This window comes from Cygnus atratus, chromosome 4 (genome assembly GCF_013377495.2).
Source record: "Cygnus atratus isolate AKBS03 ecotype Queensland, Australia chromosome 4, CAtr_DNAZoo_HiC_assembly, whole genome shotgun sequence".
NCBI lineage: Eukaryota > Metazoa > Chordata > Aves > Anseriformes > Anatidae > Cygnus > Cygnus atratus.
In genome coordinates this window covers 61,112,629-61,130,235 of record NC_066365.1, presented here as the reverse complement: position 1 = coordinate 61,130,235, position 17,607 = coordinate 61,112,629, and the positions used below count along the sequence as shown (strand labels likewise).

Below are 17,607 nucleotides of genomic sequence, written 5' to 3'. Positions count from 1 at the left end.
ATCTACCATGTTATGAAACCATTGAGGCACTGAGTTAAAGAAAATAAAATTTTTGCCATTTATACAAATTATAAGAAAAAATCCCACAGAACTAACTTGCTAGTCAAAATACCCAGTCTAAATCACGACAAGTGAAGCAAAAATAAAATTTTATTCGAGTGTTACTCTCCCTGTTCCCCTCCCCACCCCCCTGATCTGCAATGTCAGGATATCTATTCAGTAAAACTTGACAAAATGCTGGCCAGATCCTCAGGTGAAAAATAGCCCCATTTTCTTCCTGGAACATTCTTTTTGGGACATAATCAAGGACAGATTTCACATGGGGGTGGTAGGATTGCGATAAGGCTACTCTACACTATTATGCCCAGTTTGAACCCAGTTTCTGCTTATAGCACTAAAAAAAGTAGAAAGTTCTAAAACATTTATATCTTATACTTAATACGTTCATTTTCTTTACTATTGATTCAGATCCCTGAGCAAACAGGAACCAACATACCAGAGATTCCAGCATGAAAGGGAGGAAATCCTCTATTTAGACTCCAATACAAATTCAGAACCATAGCTAAGATAGATATTTGTCTAATGCAAACCTTTACCCCAAGAAATTAATCTGGTTCAGGACACTGCTGCTGCCAGAGAAAAAGAGACTGGGTGACCACAGATTGCATATACTTGTCAGTGAGATGTGCAATGAAACTTACAGAAAAGCTTCAGTTCTAACAGGCTACTTTTCAGTTAGGATAAAAATCTATGCTTTTGAGTCTTTACGCTGTGCTTCCTCTAGGGGATGCATAGCGATGGCATGGTTTCCAAGAAGAACATGTACATCAAAAGAGCTAGTTAACCCACTGAGCAGCTCAGCAGAAGGCAGAGAGGGAGTAACACGCAGTGCTAGAGGCTGACACCAGCTATACCTCGGGAGCAAAACAAAGAGAGGAAGTGTTCCCCACCCCCTCCCCAATTGTTCCACAATTTTACAGAAAAGGGTGGCAGCCAACAGAGCAAAAATAAATCAGATCTGTAGGTTAAGCCAAGACCAACACTAGCATTAAGTCTGATGTCTGATTTTCAGGTACTTACACATCACAGTAAGAGAAATGAGGTTCAGTAAATAAGGAAGCATCTCTGCACTCTATGCCAGTAAGAATGTGCCCTTGCAGAACCCTAAAAAGGAGAGCCCATGACAGCTTTTACTGCAGCTTCAAGACATTGTCAGTAGACATTGTTGAAACTAGATTTAATCTCTAGAGTAGCAGCAAGATACTTTGAGAGATTTGCATTATTTGTAATCTGAAAAGCTTAAGGAAAACACTTCAGAAGTAATTGAGCTGGTATTGGGGTGGGGGAAAGAAAATTGTTTTTTAACAGAGTTACTAGAATTTCATTTACTCTAAAAACCTCTAATTTCTTGGAAAAATGGTGTAATCCTAGCTGTCATGCAAGGACATTTAGATCTAGAATTGGTCTGAATCTCGCCGGACATCAAGACCAACCTCAACTTTACCTACTTGCAAGTCAATGAAGGAAGCATGGCCCTCTGTTACTGTTTGTAGTGACCAGCACTGAAGCAGCAGACATTCCTCTGTGTCATGTAACATGCAGAAATCCATCCACGATGAGGCTTCATTCCATGACAAAGACACGGGTGACCAAGCCCAGGTAACTCAGTGCAAGATGCATCCACTATCTCCCAGAATAAAGGGACCAGAAACTGGCTAAATCATCTACTACCACTTCTCTCCCCACTTTCACCACTTTTTGGACCTTATTCAGCTAGCCAGCCCTGCAGCAGGACATGGAATTGAGACGTTTTCAGCCTGTGGTCAAAGGGACCTTAAATACATATCACATTAGCATGGGTTAAAAGTTCTGCCGACACTGAAGCAAAGCTTCTGCTTTTCTTTGTTCCAGTCCAAACTCTATGGTAGTCCATACCAACTGCTATTCTGAACTGTGCAAATAGCTTCTGTCGGTTACAAGTTTATAGCTTCCTTAGAGAAGGAAGCTTAGAAAGGCTTCACTCCTACATGCATGCCTATTCAGATGCTCACTGAATCATCACAGAAAAAAGTGAAGTCCACAGCAGGTCTCTTAACAACAAACAGGTCCCAACGCTGCTTTCCTACTGTGCAGCACCACACGTCTAACCAGCATCTGGATGAAAGTCTAGCAGTCAACTAATGAATGAGTTTGTCTGGCACACTTCCTGGATTACCAGGATCAAAAATATGAAGCCTTCTGCTCGAAAGGAAGATCTTAGGGAAAACTATTGGAAAAAAGACACACTTATCAGAAAATGGTAGTTCACTGAGCCAAAAAAGTATTTAATTCAAAACATCCCAAGCTTAATGAGCTTTTGAGAAATTGAAGCTGAGGGTTCTGCAACCACACCATAGCTCTGCTGCAAGACTTCACACCAAGACCTTGCAAGCCTTCAGGAAAGCTCCATGAAACTGATGCCCAACAGCAAATTTAACTAGTAGACTTCACAGAAATTCATCCCTAAGAAATCCTGAGTTTCTAATTCATGGGAATTTTCAGGTGATTTCCTTTTGGCTAGCATTTCTGCCTCAAGCAGACAACTTGCCTATTTGCTGCATACTGTTTTGAAATTACATTGACATTTATTCTTATCTGCTGAAGCTACAGAATGGAAGTCATCCTGTATCTAGATACCAAACTATCATGCAGCAAGCGCATTATCAACTCCATAAATATCAATCCTACATTCTTCAAAGTTTTTATTTCCAAACATTTTACTAACATACAAACTCCAAAGCCAGTTTATTGAAAATGTTAAAAATATTTCTGATATTCTTGGACATACCCTAATTTTACCAGTGAGTGCAACATGCCTTTAAAATAAGTAAATTTAATAAATCTGTCTTAAGTTTACTTTTCTACATTTTTATGATAGTGATGCCATGTATTTCCACCTTTACTTTTATAAATATCTGGTTAAAAAAATCCACACAGCCACCATTTTTGTATCCAAAGAAAATTTGGCTTGGCAAATTAAGTTTCAAATGGCTAACGCGTCAACTAGGTCAACGAGAATTGAGCACTGATCTGCTATGTAAAAACTTCACCTGAAGTAAAAAACCAAAGTATTAACTATGCCTCTTTTCTCTACAAGATTTTCTAGAATTCAAAGTTAAAACTGAAAGTGCCTCACTCACGTGCTTCAGTTAGGCTGGAAGAACTAAGTTCAATTCAACTGATTTCAGATCTGGTCTTAAACATATTCAGCGCTAACAAGACAAGACACCATTAGTGAGAGTAACTTGAGATACATTGCCTATTTACATGTCAGGGACAACCAACCTGCGATCTACATCTTATGAGTGTAGTTACTTCTGTTGAACCTGTATGATATAACTAAACCCATATGCATACATGCAGATTTCTAACCAGGTAATATTTAGTAAGAGCTAAATTTCTTCAATTCCCACTGGAGATTGAAAAAGCAGAAATACAGAAACAAAGACCCTGAATACAAGTTTTAGCTTCACATTAGGCACTCGCAGTGAAAAGATGACAGATATAAGAGAACAGAAAAAAGTGAATTGGTCTCTTGTTTTAGCTTTTAGAATTAGAGATACCTCAGAGACTAATCAGGGTGTTTTACTCTTGTTTTTTAAATTTAAAAAGTAACTTGTACCCATCTATACAAATTTGATTAGCTTGCTCCCAAGCATTACATGGCACAAGACAAAACACCAAGTGATAAGATTTAAATTTTGGATTCAGACTCGCCTGTGGTGTGGAACAGAAATCACACAGTGCCTAAGTGTACATGCTCTGAGAATTCATTGGGCATTAGCAAAGTCTGTAATGATCTCGTAATTAGCTCCTACATTCTATAAAACTCACGTTATTAATGTCTGACTGGATGGGGGCAGGGAGAGAAAGGAAAAACAGACTAATTTCAAGTACATAGTGGCATGACTGAATACTATAATCATGGGGAGAACAAACGAGCTCTTACACAAGGTGCATGGGTTTAAGCACAGTGGACTATCCCGCCTTAGAAACACTCCACTCCTGTGTTCCAGCATTGGCTCCTCCTTAGCAGAGCCACTCTATTTCTAGACAGACACTGATTTTCAGTTGTGAATTCATTAGTTTACTTTAAAATCTAAAGTGATACTTTTCCCCCTTTTCTACAGTACAAAATGAAAAGTTACATACCTATTTTGTTCTTTAAGCAGCTGAGAGAAAGCATTTGAAGCAGAAGCATTACGCAGAACAGCTAATAGTTCTTCTGGAAGACCAGGAACGAGAAGAAAATCAGAGAAGGCTGACTCACCCCCAGGTTTCACTACTACTTTGACAACGTAGTGTTTCTTTGACCCAAGACAGTCATGTTATTGCTTCCAACAAGTTTCTAGTAACGCAAAATGGGAAACTTCAGTACTTCAAGCTGATCTTTACTTCGGATTTTTCCTGTTAATTAAACAATTTAGGAAGACAACAGCAACCACTTATGGAGGCCAACTTGAACTGCAAGGTCAATACAAGAGTAGGATTTTTTTTTTTTTTTAAAGAAAGTCTATTTCCAGCAAGAGGGAAACTACTGCAGGAAGCAGATAAATCTCAGTTCCAGCATTCTGGAAAACATCACATGAAGTTACTTCTCTGGTACCAAACTTCTTAGTCTCACAGGTCAAAGTCACTCATATTCCACACAAAGAGCAAATCAGTCTTTTTTACTGATCTGTAAGGTCAAGAATGAAGGAGAAAATGCCAGATGACCATTATAGATGTGCTACTGACAAAACTGCCTAGTAACTAGTTTGTAATTGCTCTCCATGCCACATAATCAGGTCAGTTGGTTGTCAAAGGGCAGGTGGTGAAGTAGTGTCACAGAACAAAGGACAGTCAACTCTTCAAATACACCATCCAAATCACCACCAAGTAGTTACTCTTGCAGGCAACAGTAGAAGAGGCTGCTCTGGTTCTTGAGTTTGTGATGCTGTGGTGGGCAAATGAAGCTGACAAAGCGACAGAAGATGTGCAACCTGTTGTTCCTACCCAGGAAATCAATATAAAGTTCTTGAAAAAAACAAGTAGCTGCTCTACTGCCTTTAAGGAGCACAGTTAACAGTTTCCTCAAAAAAAAAAAAAGTGATTTGATCCCTCAAGAAGAGGGATTCTGAGAAGATGCCAAGATCTCCTTAGACAATATGAACAATATGGGACAAATGACTACCCCTCACTTCAAGCACGAGCCCCCAAAATGCTACGATAGGCAGAAACCTGAAAGAAAGTAAAACTGGCTTTGGGTCATCCCTCCTTAAACTACTGGGTAAGTATTTTTAAGGTCACCAGTTAAGAGGCACATTCAGCAAGCAAGACCACAAGTTTCAGTAACCAAAATCATCACGCTGTGTAAGCTTTTTCCCCCACACGGTGTCAGTGCAGAAAGCTGCTGACAAAGCTGTCCTGTACCTAGCTCCTAGTTGTTCTCTATGCCACATTATTAGGTCAGTCGGTCGGCAAAGGGCAAGTGGAGAAGCTGTGTCACACAGAACAAAGGACAGTCAACAAGAAGGCCCCACAAAATAGTGGGGGCATCTCTCAGCTTTTTCTCCCACAGTGTCAGTGCAGAAGGCATTGACCAGTTAAATGAGAAGCCCACGATCCTTGAATTTTCAGTTCACTTCCTAAAGGTCTGTGGGACGAAGATCTCTTGCTGGAGATCATGGCCAAAATTCAGGCATGACTTACAGCACATAAATCATTTAGAGCTAGGACAGATAGGGATCAGCATTTTGAGGCAAAATTTTGTCAAGCCTGAGGAAATAATCATGAAACACACACAAAATAGACATTGTACTAACAAGAAAGGAGAAGCTTAACAACAAGTAGTGCTGAAGAAGCCTGGAGATAGGTTATTAGATTTCACTGAGGGTAAGTTTTAGCATATGACTTGCTAAATACACTTTATCAATGATCACAAGAAACATACCTGAAGTTCTGACTGTGCCAGAACAGAAGATGATGGCAGCCTCAAACACAAACATGACATTTCATCACATACTGATGGTATGAAGTGCAGGAACATACGCACCTGAGGACCACTGAAGAACCCATTAAGAGCTGAACAGTAGAAATTACTTTGACTGAAGGGTCTGTTTTCCCAACAGATTACAACACGACTATAAGCCGTTAAGTGAACAGTTCCTCAAGTTTAGGCATCAGTAGAAGAAGGTTTGACAAGACCTTCAACAGTACAGCGTTGAAACAAAGCTTCTCTAATCTCTTCCTTACAGCAAAACTCTGAACACCACCAGCAGACCTCTAAACTCAAAAGCCATATATGACTACATAAAATGAAACAGCTTTTCACTTTGGAGTTCTACCAGTTTTTAAAAGGTGAGATGGTAGAAGTGAGTTTATAAGCTGTATTTCCAATAGCCATTGTACTGTATCACTGCCAAGCTTGTTTTCCATCAATCAAGTACTACCAATGAGTTCTGTACTGCTCGATCTACAGAAATTTTCATTTCCAACCCCTCAGACCAAGCAAAGCAGCTAACCCTTCTTTCTCTCCATCCTCTTGTAATAAGATTACAGACTCTTTTGAACAGGAACACAAAACAAAAGCTTTTTAAAAAACTTCCCAAGGAACAGATATAGAAATTCTTGCATAGATAACTAGCTGGTTAGAAGACAGAAATGAACAGATAGTTTTCCCAGCAGAAGGACACAAGAGAGTCCCAGGGCTGCCAGTGCTCTTCCACCCAAAGAGATTATCTAATAGATTTACAGTTCCCTACTTGGCACAGTCTAGTATTAGCAAGGGGGAGGCGGAAGTCAAAGAATGTCAGGGGAACTTCAAAGTACTGAGGTGTCAAGGTGGTGAAATGGAAGAGGATAACCAAAAGCATGTAAGCGTTAAGCTGAATGGTGAAGAAAGTAAGTCCTCGCATTAGAGAGCAACAGGTACCGAACTGACTCATCACTCAGGTTTTAATCCTGGGGTTCAAACACACAGTCCTGTGAAAGAATAAGCTTGGTAAATGGCAAGTAATATACCATGACTTTATGGAGTTCTTAAAGGAGTATCTTCTGCATCGTTCCCCGGTTTGTCACCACAAATTGACACAATCTTGGCTACTACATGTACTTCTAGTTCCACATCATAAGATACAAGCAGAAAGTGTAGGAAAGGAGGGAAGAATGATCAAATTTAACACACACCTTCTCTACAAGGAACACAACTTTTCAACTTGGAGGACAGAAGAGATTGCCAAGTGAAGATACGTCAGATCTTCAGAAAAAACAGAACTGGAAGAACCCCAGAACCACTCAAATAGGAAACACCTGTTATCACTTGCTTTTTTTTTTTAACATATATATTTTAAATAATGGTTTCATATGGTGCTTCCACTTCTTGTTTTAGGACAAGCAAACGAGTCACATAAAATACAGAATCCATAACCAGAAGACAGAGATTCACTTAAGTTTTATGTTGCTTCAAAAAAAAAAAAACACACACCCACACAAAGTCAACAATAAGTAGGATCATCTAGTAAGGCAGTTATCAGAACAAAGAAAACTTTCTCTAAAGGATTGAGATGAGTCGTTGAAGGATGAAAGGTATTTCTGAAATATAATTACGTATTCATATTTTTCCCCTAGCGGTCCACCACTGGCTGCAGACAATAGGTCCCGGACTAGACAAGTTTGCTCTGGTTTAGTAGAGCTGTTCTTATCCAATGATGCAGAGACACTATTACCACCCCCACTGAGCACAGCCCTGACTACACTTTGTTAGAAATACTGCTTGGAAGGACTCCTTAGAACCCATTCAAGCTGGAACAGGAGGAAAGGAAAGACTGCTCAAGGAGATCACCAGAGCAGAGAGCTCATTATGGCCCCTACACTGCAACTGGGATTGCGCCACACTGCAGACAGTAAACTCTGGACAACATCAGCTATTAGCAGTCTACATTAGCATGTATATTTGTAGCTGTATTGCCCCCCCAGCTTGTCTGAACAAAAAAATTCAAACTCACTAGGATGATTTGGGTCATTTGTACTCCTTGTCCACTAATACTCAGTTTTTACCATGTTAAGTAAGTGAGAATACCTGAATAAGAATAAAAAATGGGAGGAGGAAACAAAAAAACCCAACAACCTAACAATGTTACCACAGTGCATATACACTGGGGATAAATTTAGGCTAGAAATTAGGACACTTCTAGCCAGAATGAGTTCGGAATCCATTTCCAAAAAAAAAAAAAAAAAAGAAAAACAACAAAACAGAACACTTTAGTCCCTTCGCATGGGTACTCGTAAGTGTGCAGAACTCTGATAATAAGATAGACTTCTTGACCTGACAAGATTGCCAGAGCCTGACATTTCCTGGATAAGGTGATATGAAGAAACACATACTCCTTTTTCCTCAAGTACCATACAGTGAATTATATAGCAGCAATATCTGAAGGAAGAAACTGAGTTGACTAAACACTTCGAGAAGACTAACATCTCTTGGACTGAAGGACTGAAAGTATTATTTACTTGGTGAGCAAGTTTTTGATGTAATGCAAATAAACTATGAAGAAACTCCATATAGAAACACATCAAAAAGTCAAAAGCTAAGAATTTTTTTTGTGTAGACAGTTGTTAAAATTGCTTTAAAGCAAGAGAGAATAATGATAAAGGTTTGGAAGTAAACAACTTGGTGATTTTAAGAAGTCAAAGATTGGAAGTTACTGCTCATGAAAGTTGAGGGGTGAACAGATAGGGTGGTCCAGGAACAAGAAGATTGAAGGAACATGAACCAGACTCAGAAGGAAGTCCACAGTCTGTGTCACTCAGCTGGTAGCATAGCAAACTTTTGCTGGTAGCATAGCAAACTTTTAAGACTGAATTTGGCACAGCTTGCACTATGTACAGAGTAGTTTAAAGGCAGCAGCGGATCTTGAGTAGATCTTGTTTTTCTTTCCCCCACTAGATGACCTGCATCCAATCTACGGGTCACAAATGGACAGCTTCTTTCTACAATCTACATTATATATGGCAGCAATATTTGTTCATCATTAATCAAAGATACCTAGCAGTTTTGCACCAGTAGTATTTTAACCTGGCATAAAATTGTGTAGCTTTAAGAATGAAAAAATCTTTTAAATATGATCCGCAAAGATTTTTGGTATGCGTTATGAAAAGCAGCAGCATATTCAACCCTGGATTATTCAACACTCCTCTGACCTATCAGTGGCTAAGCAGACTAGAAAGCTAGCTTATAAAGCAGTGGAATTATGACAGGGGTGACTAGTATTCATATATAAGATTTTAACTAGCCTTTAACTACGACAGTTTGTAGTGAAGACTTGCAAAGTGAGGAAGATTATATTTAATTTTCAGATTATAAATATTTTTAAGAGCAGTTTGTAGTATTTCAGAATAAGACACAGCAAAAACAGTAGATATTTCTACTGAAAAGCTCTTTAAACATGAGCAATTGATCTTGAGTCACCACAAGAGCTAGGATGTTCCATATTTAAAAAGCAGGGCATTACAAAGTTATACAGAACCTGAAAGCTGCGGAACATAATTAGAAGAGGTTACAAGTTCAGTCATCTTCCATTTACCACCAGACCTTAAAAAAAAATTAAGAATTCACATCTAGTGACATTTACCCCTCTCACCCCTACAATACAACACATGGTGCTACGTAGATGCAAGTCTAGATGGATGTTGAGAACCAAAAGACAATTAAAAATTACAGCTGAGACCTCAAAATTTTGGAAAGAATGAAGCATTTATCTCAAAAGGGTTAATCCAGCTTCAAGATACTACACAGAAACCAGGTCTGTGCCAAAAGTGGACACAAAGATGATGATGGCCTGCTACATGGGTCTTTGATCTGAGAATTCACGTGCAGCTGACCACATCCAATAAAAACAGATATAACCTCTATATCTCGATGCATTTCTGCAGATTCGGAATCCTCTGCTCTTTGTAATACATCATCTACTCCCTTACGGTCTCAAATAGATGAGCCACTACATCCATCTTCCCTACTCTCTCCTCCCTTCTTCCTGGCTTTTCTATGCCTTTAGCAGATAGAAGGATAAAGTGGTAGATTAGCAGTGACAAAGAGATAGATCACATAATAGCTTTACACCCTCAAACAAGCTTCTCGGTCCCTTTCAGAATACATGGTAGTTAAATTTATAACGCCATCCTACTTTTCAGGAGTTTGATACCAGAAATATGAATCTCAAATTCATATCTCTATCAATATTCCAAGCTATCAAAGCTTCCCCTGTGTACATAGAAGAAAACAAAGTTCAAGAATAACATGAAAGACAAGATCCTAACGAGGACAAAGAAGTTTAAGTTAGTGAAGTCTATAAAGCTCTGGCTGACCTCTACACTGTACACAAACATACTGAACTCTAAAGGTTAGAATAACAACCTTGGTCGAAGCCCTGATACTTGAGTCATATTCAAGAAGAAGGGATCCATTGTAACTATCTATTCAAAACACCCATATAATAGAGTTGAGAAATAAAGAAAAGGCGGGGCGGATAAGGGGAAGAGGTACTCATTTTTCCCATTGTGGCTGTAGGCTGTACAAGCCCTGGCTACTTGCCAGGAGCTGGAGCACAGCTAGCTCCTCAACAGCACAAACTAATCCAATGAATTGATCGGCACGACAAACTCCTGTTCCCCCCCCCCCCCCTTACACGATTACTAGTGCTTATTACCATAGAAAGCCCGTTTGGAAGACTCCACAGAAAACTTACCAAGAGGAACAACCACCACAGAGGCCCCTCAGAACCACTTGAAAACAGAAAGGCAGTTGGCTACTGGATCAGATCAGTTCCACCACAAAGGAGAACAAGCAGAAACACATTATTGTTAGCAGTACTCTAACCTTGCTCTTGTCAACAACCGTGTTGGTTGGGATGCTGTTCAGCCAACTCAGTCTCTACCTCATTTCAAACACCACCAAAAAACCCGTTGCTAGAAGTAGTTACTAAAAATCCTAAGCCTTGTACTCTCTAGTGAAGCTACTGATACTTGACTGAAGGAAAAACAGCAGGTACGTAGTAAACATGACTAAGAAACCGAGCCAAGCTAAACTAGATCTGACCTTTCCTTCCCTTTTCTTTCTGCTGCCACGTTTCCCCTCATTTTCTAGGTTAGCTTTTTTATAAAATTAAGCTTATCATCTAGTTTGTTGGGTAGTTTTAATGAATGAATCCTTATACCATCTACACAAACTATGAAGGAAGGTACAATGAGTACAGAACCAAAAAAACCCACAGAATTGTGGTATGTATAAACACAAAAGTTACCAACTTGGAGGTCTGTACAGAGTTACTGAATGCCAGCTCAAAGAAAAAAAAACAGACCGAGTTGCAATGACAACACATCTCGCCATTTTTTATTGGTTTACAAAATTTACAGCTTAAGCTGTTAGTGCCTACAATGAAGAAAGAACAGCAGAGTTCAAATTTCTCAGCTCACTATCAATCACACAAAAATAAACAGCTGCCATTTAAGAACATACAATAAGAAAGTTCAAGCTATGCCTAAAACCATAGACAAAGATTACAGCAGTTCCTGGAACACTTAAAACTTGAACTGCTTCCATATGCTAATATCTAGAGACAAGGAGCGCAAAAACAATCACAGGTTTTATGCGCACTACCGAAGACACGTGTATGTACTTGTATGCTCCAAAACACATTTCTGTTCTGAGGGCAAATAATTCCAGCAGAGCATTGCTTGCATCCCGCGTGGTCTGTGCAGCAGGTACCGTTTTGCCTGTCACAAAGGCACACTCTGTACCACCTTACAGCTGCAGGCTCACAGCAGATCAGCAAACTACTCAAGCATCTGCTGCTAGATATACGTAACAATGCTGCACCTTCCCCCCAACTTTTTAAACTAAGTCCCTGAAAGTCATTACCCTACCTTCTGTATTGTTTTCCCAGGTGAAAATTTCTCTCAGGAACCCCATAAGATATTCCGTCAAAAACACATAATGACAACAGTAGGCAATGACTTTTTGAGAGAGGAGCTGATGAACTGGACAAGGCTTGTGAGAAAACATGGAAAAGAAGCTGATTTAACACTGCTTATTGAAGCAATGATATTCCAAAACAAGCAAAGCAAGCCCCACGTGTTTTCTCGTATTTCAATCCAAAGACAGCTCATGTGATATGCTGCAGCAGCCTCCAAAGACACATATACATGCACCGGGTCTAAACGTTTTCTTTATTACCCTGCTTGTCACATCACAGCTCAAAGCATGACAGAACCACAGGAAGACCCTACACCGGTATTACAGCTCACACCTGACAATGACTTTATGGCCACAGTAAGCTTGTTGGCTGTTTTAGGAGCCCAGAGTACCACAGAAGCAGGTATCATTTCGAAAAATGTTCCTGCACATAGCCTTGCCAGCGTAACAGAGCATCAGTGCTGGCAGATACTGGCTGTCTGCAGCACTAGCAGATGTACAGTGAAATAGGTAGTTCTGCCACTCTGGCAGCTGTAGGAAGTCACCTACAACTGAGGTGGCATTACAAAACAAAACAGCAAAACCCAGTGACGTTGTGCAGAGGGCCTACAGCCACGGGGAAAGTGGGGACACTGTGTATTGCGGGGATAAAGACAGGAAGCAGTTAATGCAGGAGGGCTCCAACAGTGGGGATAATACCAAGTGCAGAAGCTACAAGTCTTTGGTTTGGGGGGAATTCCACTTGAGAACTAACTTGTTCAAAAAGAACAAGCTGGAGCAGACATTCAAATATTTTTAAAAAAGCAACTTTTAAACTTTAGTGTCATCAAAACAAACAATTAGATTTACTGATGTACCCTAGTTTAGAAAGCAAGAAGTCTAAAACAAGTGACACTGAAAGCAAAGGAAATGGCATGATTTGATTTCACAGGCATACCAAAAAGTACATTTTCATTTTGATCAACTTTCAGCTTTCATAAGAAGGCAATTCCACGGCTATATTCTGTCAAATGCGTGCCCCCGAGCTGTACCAAAGGATCAGAACTTCTATCCTTCTCCTAAAGAACGATGCATTTATTTTTTAAGAATTGGTTATTATTAAAATCTTTCACTTCCACATTGAAAGATCATTCCCACTCTTTCGTATTTTCACAATACAGTGCAAGGCCCTAGTAAGAAAACTTCAACTTCCATGACTGGAGTCATTAAAGAGCATTAAAGAGTCTCTGCTTAACACAGATGATACCACAGTAATATAAATAAAAGCACCAGTTCATGCTGTAGCTTTTTCATTTAGCAATTCCTAGGCCTCTCCTCTGTGCCCATGCCATGAAAGTTATGTGGGCTCAACATACCTGCCAACACTTTGCCTGTAAAATCCAAGTAAAGTTGATCAGTGGGGACGGTGACTATTTCAGAGAACTGCATAAATCCTGTTTCTTAAGGCTGACTACAGTCTGACGCTAAATTTATTTAGCTCCCTCTCAATCCAGTGGAATGCATATAACCACTTCGCACTGCAAAGTTTTAATCAGATAACTCAAAATTCGGGTGTGGTGCCCTTCTGATACACACCTCTATGAATTTTTTTTCAATTTACACCACCGTGGAATTCAGTTGTTGCATAAGTTAGGTACTTTAACTCCAAGCTTTCAGGCAGTTTTCATAAACAGGGAATTTGGAATTAGGGTACCTTGTTTATTAGTTATGTAACAAAGATTGTGCCTAGGACAAAACACACCTGTAAGCAGGGCTCTGAACAGAACTTGTTGGCACATCCTGTGCACGATGCACGAACACCTACAGAGTCAAGAGCTGCAGATGGCTTCTGAGAGCCTCTAGGTTTGAGCTTGGTGTCATGCAAGAGCTAGGTGCTCTGGAGCAAGGCACATCCAGAAGGAGAAGCCTAGGCATCTTAGGAATGTTAGTGCTCAAAGTAACATACACAAAGCTTACCATCTGAACAGCCATTTCATACAGCATACCTATTCGGGACCTATGTGACTATATTCCACTCATTTACAACATGAAGGTTTTTTGGGATACCTTCAAATACGTTTAGATCTCAAGTAACAGAGTTCTCAGCAAAATTTTATCACTGTTTCTTCCTCCAAGCCTTTAAGTGCTTGAACATTTTGACCTGGGACTTAAAGTAATATTCCACAAGTCACTAATTAACACAATAGCCTGGCAAGAAACAAGCTTTTAATTCTTAAACCCATGCAAACATTCAAGTCTGCGATGAGGTTTTGACAGATGAACAAAAACCCATTCAGCAATCAAACCCTTCAAGCAGAGGTCCCTAACCGTTACTGACCCTCAAGCAAACAGTACACTTCAGACAACCGAGTTATTTTCATCGTGCTGCTGTGGATACAAACAATCTGTTGACTATTAGCCTCAAGCTGGGCAATCAGTGTCTTGGAAGGATTACCTCTGGCTCAGTTTACCATTTCCATAAAGCATGTGGGTGAGGCATCCTTCACATATAAAGGATTTCAAGGTGCCCAAGTGACACCATAGCACAGAAATGCAAGCATCAGATTTAGCATCAATATAGCAAACAATGTAAGAAATCAAAAAGTTGTTCATCCAAATGGCTAGCAGATGACATGTTGAAGGAATCTCTGCTTTCTTGCTTCACTCTCTTAACATAATGCTTAACAAACTACAGTCCACAATGTCACATCACCTTTCAACAATTTTGGTAATAAAAAACGTTAAGCGTAGGATGACACATGAAATGTGGTTCTTTTTAGGACTGACATTAAACTAGCTCAGGCACTGGTGGACTACTACTTTGCCACATCATTCTCCGCACTTTGTTACACAGGTATGACTCTTGAAAAAGGTGGAGGAAAAAAAACTAAGTTATACCAAATATCAATCACATTCACCACTTCCCCCTCCCCCTTGTTGCTGTTTCAGCCATGAATTGAGCAATTGTTTAGACCTTCCAGTTAACACTAGCTTTGGTAAGACTCTTCAGATCTTTAGGAATACTTTGCTGAGGGAGAATAATTAACCGTTTCTACTTTGAAAGTTAATTAGCACCAATACAGGGGGTTACTTTGCAGAAGTTAATGCTGCAGAATTTCAAAGGATTAAAAATAAAAGCAGTTAAGTGTACTCTACCTCCATTATACTGACTACCTACCCACTTTCTTGCCACTACGTTTACACTTTCTCTCAGATAAGGGCTACTCAACAAGCATACCAAGTAACAGTTCTTAACAGAGATAGCTCTTGTCTAACTATTAAACCATAACCCATGCCCCTCCTCCTCAGCAGGAGCTAATCATAATACAGGGCTCCTTTCTATTAATTGATTTTTGCATACGAGCATACGAAGAAATTATATCCTAAAAAACATTTCAAGTGGAATAAGAGAGCACAAAGTGATAACAGAGGTCTGTGTAAAGTGTAAGTAATTATTTTCTGGTTTTACACATAACAAATCTCAGTGAAAGAGCAACCCCAAAGCGACTTGGAAGAAGTTTCTCAAACACAACAGATCTGCCCAGCAGAGGTCCCAGTCTACGGTGACATTTTATCTTACAGAGAGTTCACTGCATTTCTTCGCACTCCTTGTCCGTGCTGGTCATGTGCCACTGTGTTCCTTGAATGCATCTGATAGCACACTGCTACAGCTCAAAGTCCCTTCAGTTATCAACTGTCAAGCAGGCTTTTAGGATCCCAGTTTAGATTTAAAAAGGAAATGTCATCAAGCAAGATGTAATCAGAGGAGCGGATGCTTCATATATAGTTTGTGCGAGGTATCGGCCCGTCAGCTTTAGCAGTGCACCACGATGTCTGTGCCAATGAACTAGCTCTCGCTCCGTATTCTAATTAATCTTAATTCTTTCCACAAAAGTGAAGGATGAATGTACAAGTATGTGGAAATGCATTTTGTTTTCTAAAGAGCGTTATGTTAAACGTGAAGGATTAAGGAAGTGCACACGTACAGGTGTTGTAGTATACACACAGGTGTTTGACAGCACGCATGAAGGAGCCACCGGGCTCCCCAAAACACGCAGCGGCAGCACCAGGACAGGGTCACCCCTCGGTCACCCCCTTCCAGGGCTCTGCCCGCCGGCCCTTTGGGACCGAGGCTTTTTGGGGCCGGAGCTGGACGAGCTCCGTCGAGACAAGCGAGCGGGCACGTGCGCGCCCCAAAACAGAAGGAAAAAAAACCACAAAAACAATAAAGGGGGGGGTGTGGGGTGTAGAAAGGAAGAGAAAGAAGGCACAAAAGCCCGGGGCCGAAGCCAGCAGCGGGCGGCGTACCGCGCACCGGGGCAGGCGCCGGGCGCGGCCCCGCAGGTACCCGGGAGCGCGCCCCCGCCCCGCCCCGCCCGGGAACGGCGCCAGGGCCCCGCGCGCCCCCGCTGGGGGGGGGTGTCACGTGACTCGAGGGGGGAACCTCGCGGCCGGGGCAGCCCCAGGGTGGGGGGGGGGGGGGGAGAGTGAGGGAGAACTGCCGTCGCCATGACAACTTCCCGGGGGGAGGGAAAACTTCAAATCCCAACCGTCAGTGCAGGAGCGGCTCGCTCTTAAAGGCGCACACACACCACCCCCGCCGCACCTCCCTCCCCCCCAAACACCCGCGATGGAAGAAGGGGCGGGGGGGGGCGGCAGGGAGCCGAGACAAAAGGAGCCGGAGCCGGGGAAGGGGCAAAGGCAGGGCCCGGGCGGCCCTCAGCCGAGCCGCGGCGCCCACCCCGCGCCGCCCGTTGGCGGCTCAGGAGACCTCGGCTCGCCCCCCGCCGCCCCTCATCCCCGCTGCCAGCCGGAGGGGGAGGCTCGGGCTGGGGCTGCCGTGCCCGCTCCCAGCCGCGGAGCCCCCCGAGCTTTCACCGCCCCGCTCCCCTCCCGCAGCCCCCTCCCGGCGCTTACCCACACAGTGCATGAGCCGGTGCCGCCAGGAGTCGAGTTCGCGGCGGACTCCCCTGCGCTCCGCCGTGCAGCGGGGGCTCCGGCACTGCGAGGAGGAGGCGGTGGCGGCGGCAGGAGGAGCGGGAGCCGCGGCGGCCATTCTGTCTGTTCCCTTTTCCATCTGCCTCTGACCTCACGCCCGCTCATTTACATACGAGCGCGCGCTCCCCCCCCCCTTCAAACCTCCGCGAGCGCGTGCCCGCGCCCGTCCGCCCCCCCCCACCTCCTCCCTTAGCATCCGGGGCGGGGAGCGCGCGCGCCGCCTGGCGGGGTGATTGACACGTGTCCACCCCCTCCTCCCTTCCCGCCTTCCGGGCTCCTCACCGCCCCCCACCCCCTGCCCGCTCCGGGTCGGTAACCGGGCCGCCAACCGGCCCCCCCGCCTCCCCGCCCCGTTTCCCATCCATGTCCCCCCCTCCGGCCTACAAATCCCGAAGGGCAGCGCGCCACCTGCTGCAGCCCGGCGGGGGGGGCGGTGCAGCAATGCATGCCGGGAGTTGTAGTCCGCCGAGGGGAGCCGGGAGGGGTGTAGCTGAACGCCCACCCCGGAGCCGTCCCCAGCGGGGGACGTAAGTAGAAGCAAGCAGCAGCTTGGCAGCCTCCTCGCTTCCTCCTTCTTCACCTCAGATCTGTTGCGAGCACCTCGTGTCTCTTGCCCTGAACTTCAAACAGTCACCAGCCTC

General features: G+C 42.7%; 1 protein-coding gene across 4 annotated transcripts in view; it reads right to left on the bottom strand.

Annotated features, from left to right (window-relative positions):
• The window catches only part of LCORL (ligand dependent nuclear receptor corepressor like), an 80,100-nt gene extending 62,941 nt beyond the window's left edge, over nt 1-17,159 (bottom strand). Inside the window, exon 1 of one of the 4 annotated variants that reach the window (XM_035568978.2) lies at nt 16,886-17,159. In XM_035568978.2, coding sequence (XP_035424871.1) covers nt 16,886-17,045 — 160 coding nt within the window. In that variant the 5' untranslated portion in view covers nt 17,046-17,159. The remainder of the gene's footprint in view (nt 1-16,885) is intronic. The other 3 variants (XM_035568980.2, XM_035568983.2, XM_035568984.2) reach the window with 3 other exon arrangements.
• Nucleotides 17,160-17,607: the final 448 nt, after the last annotated feature.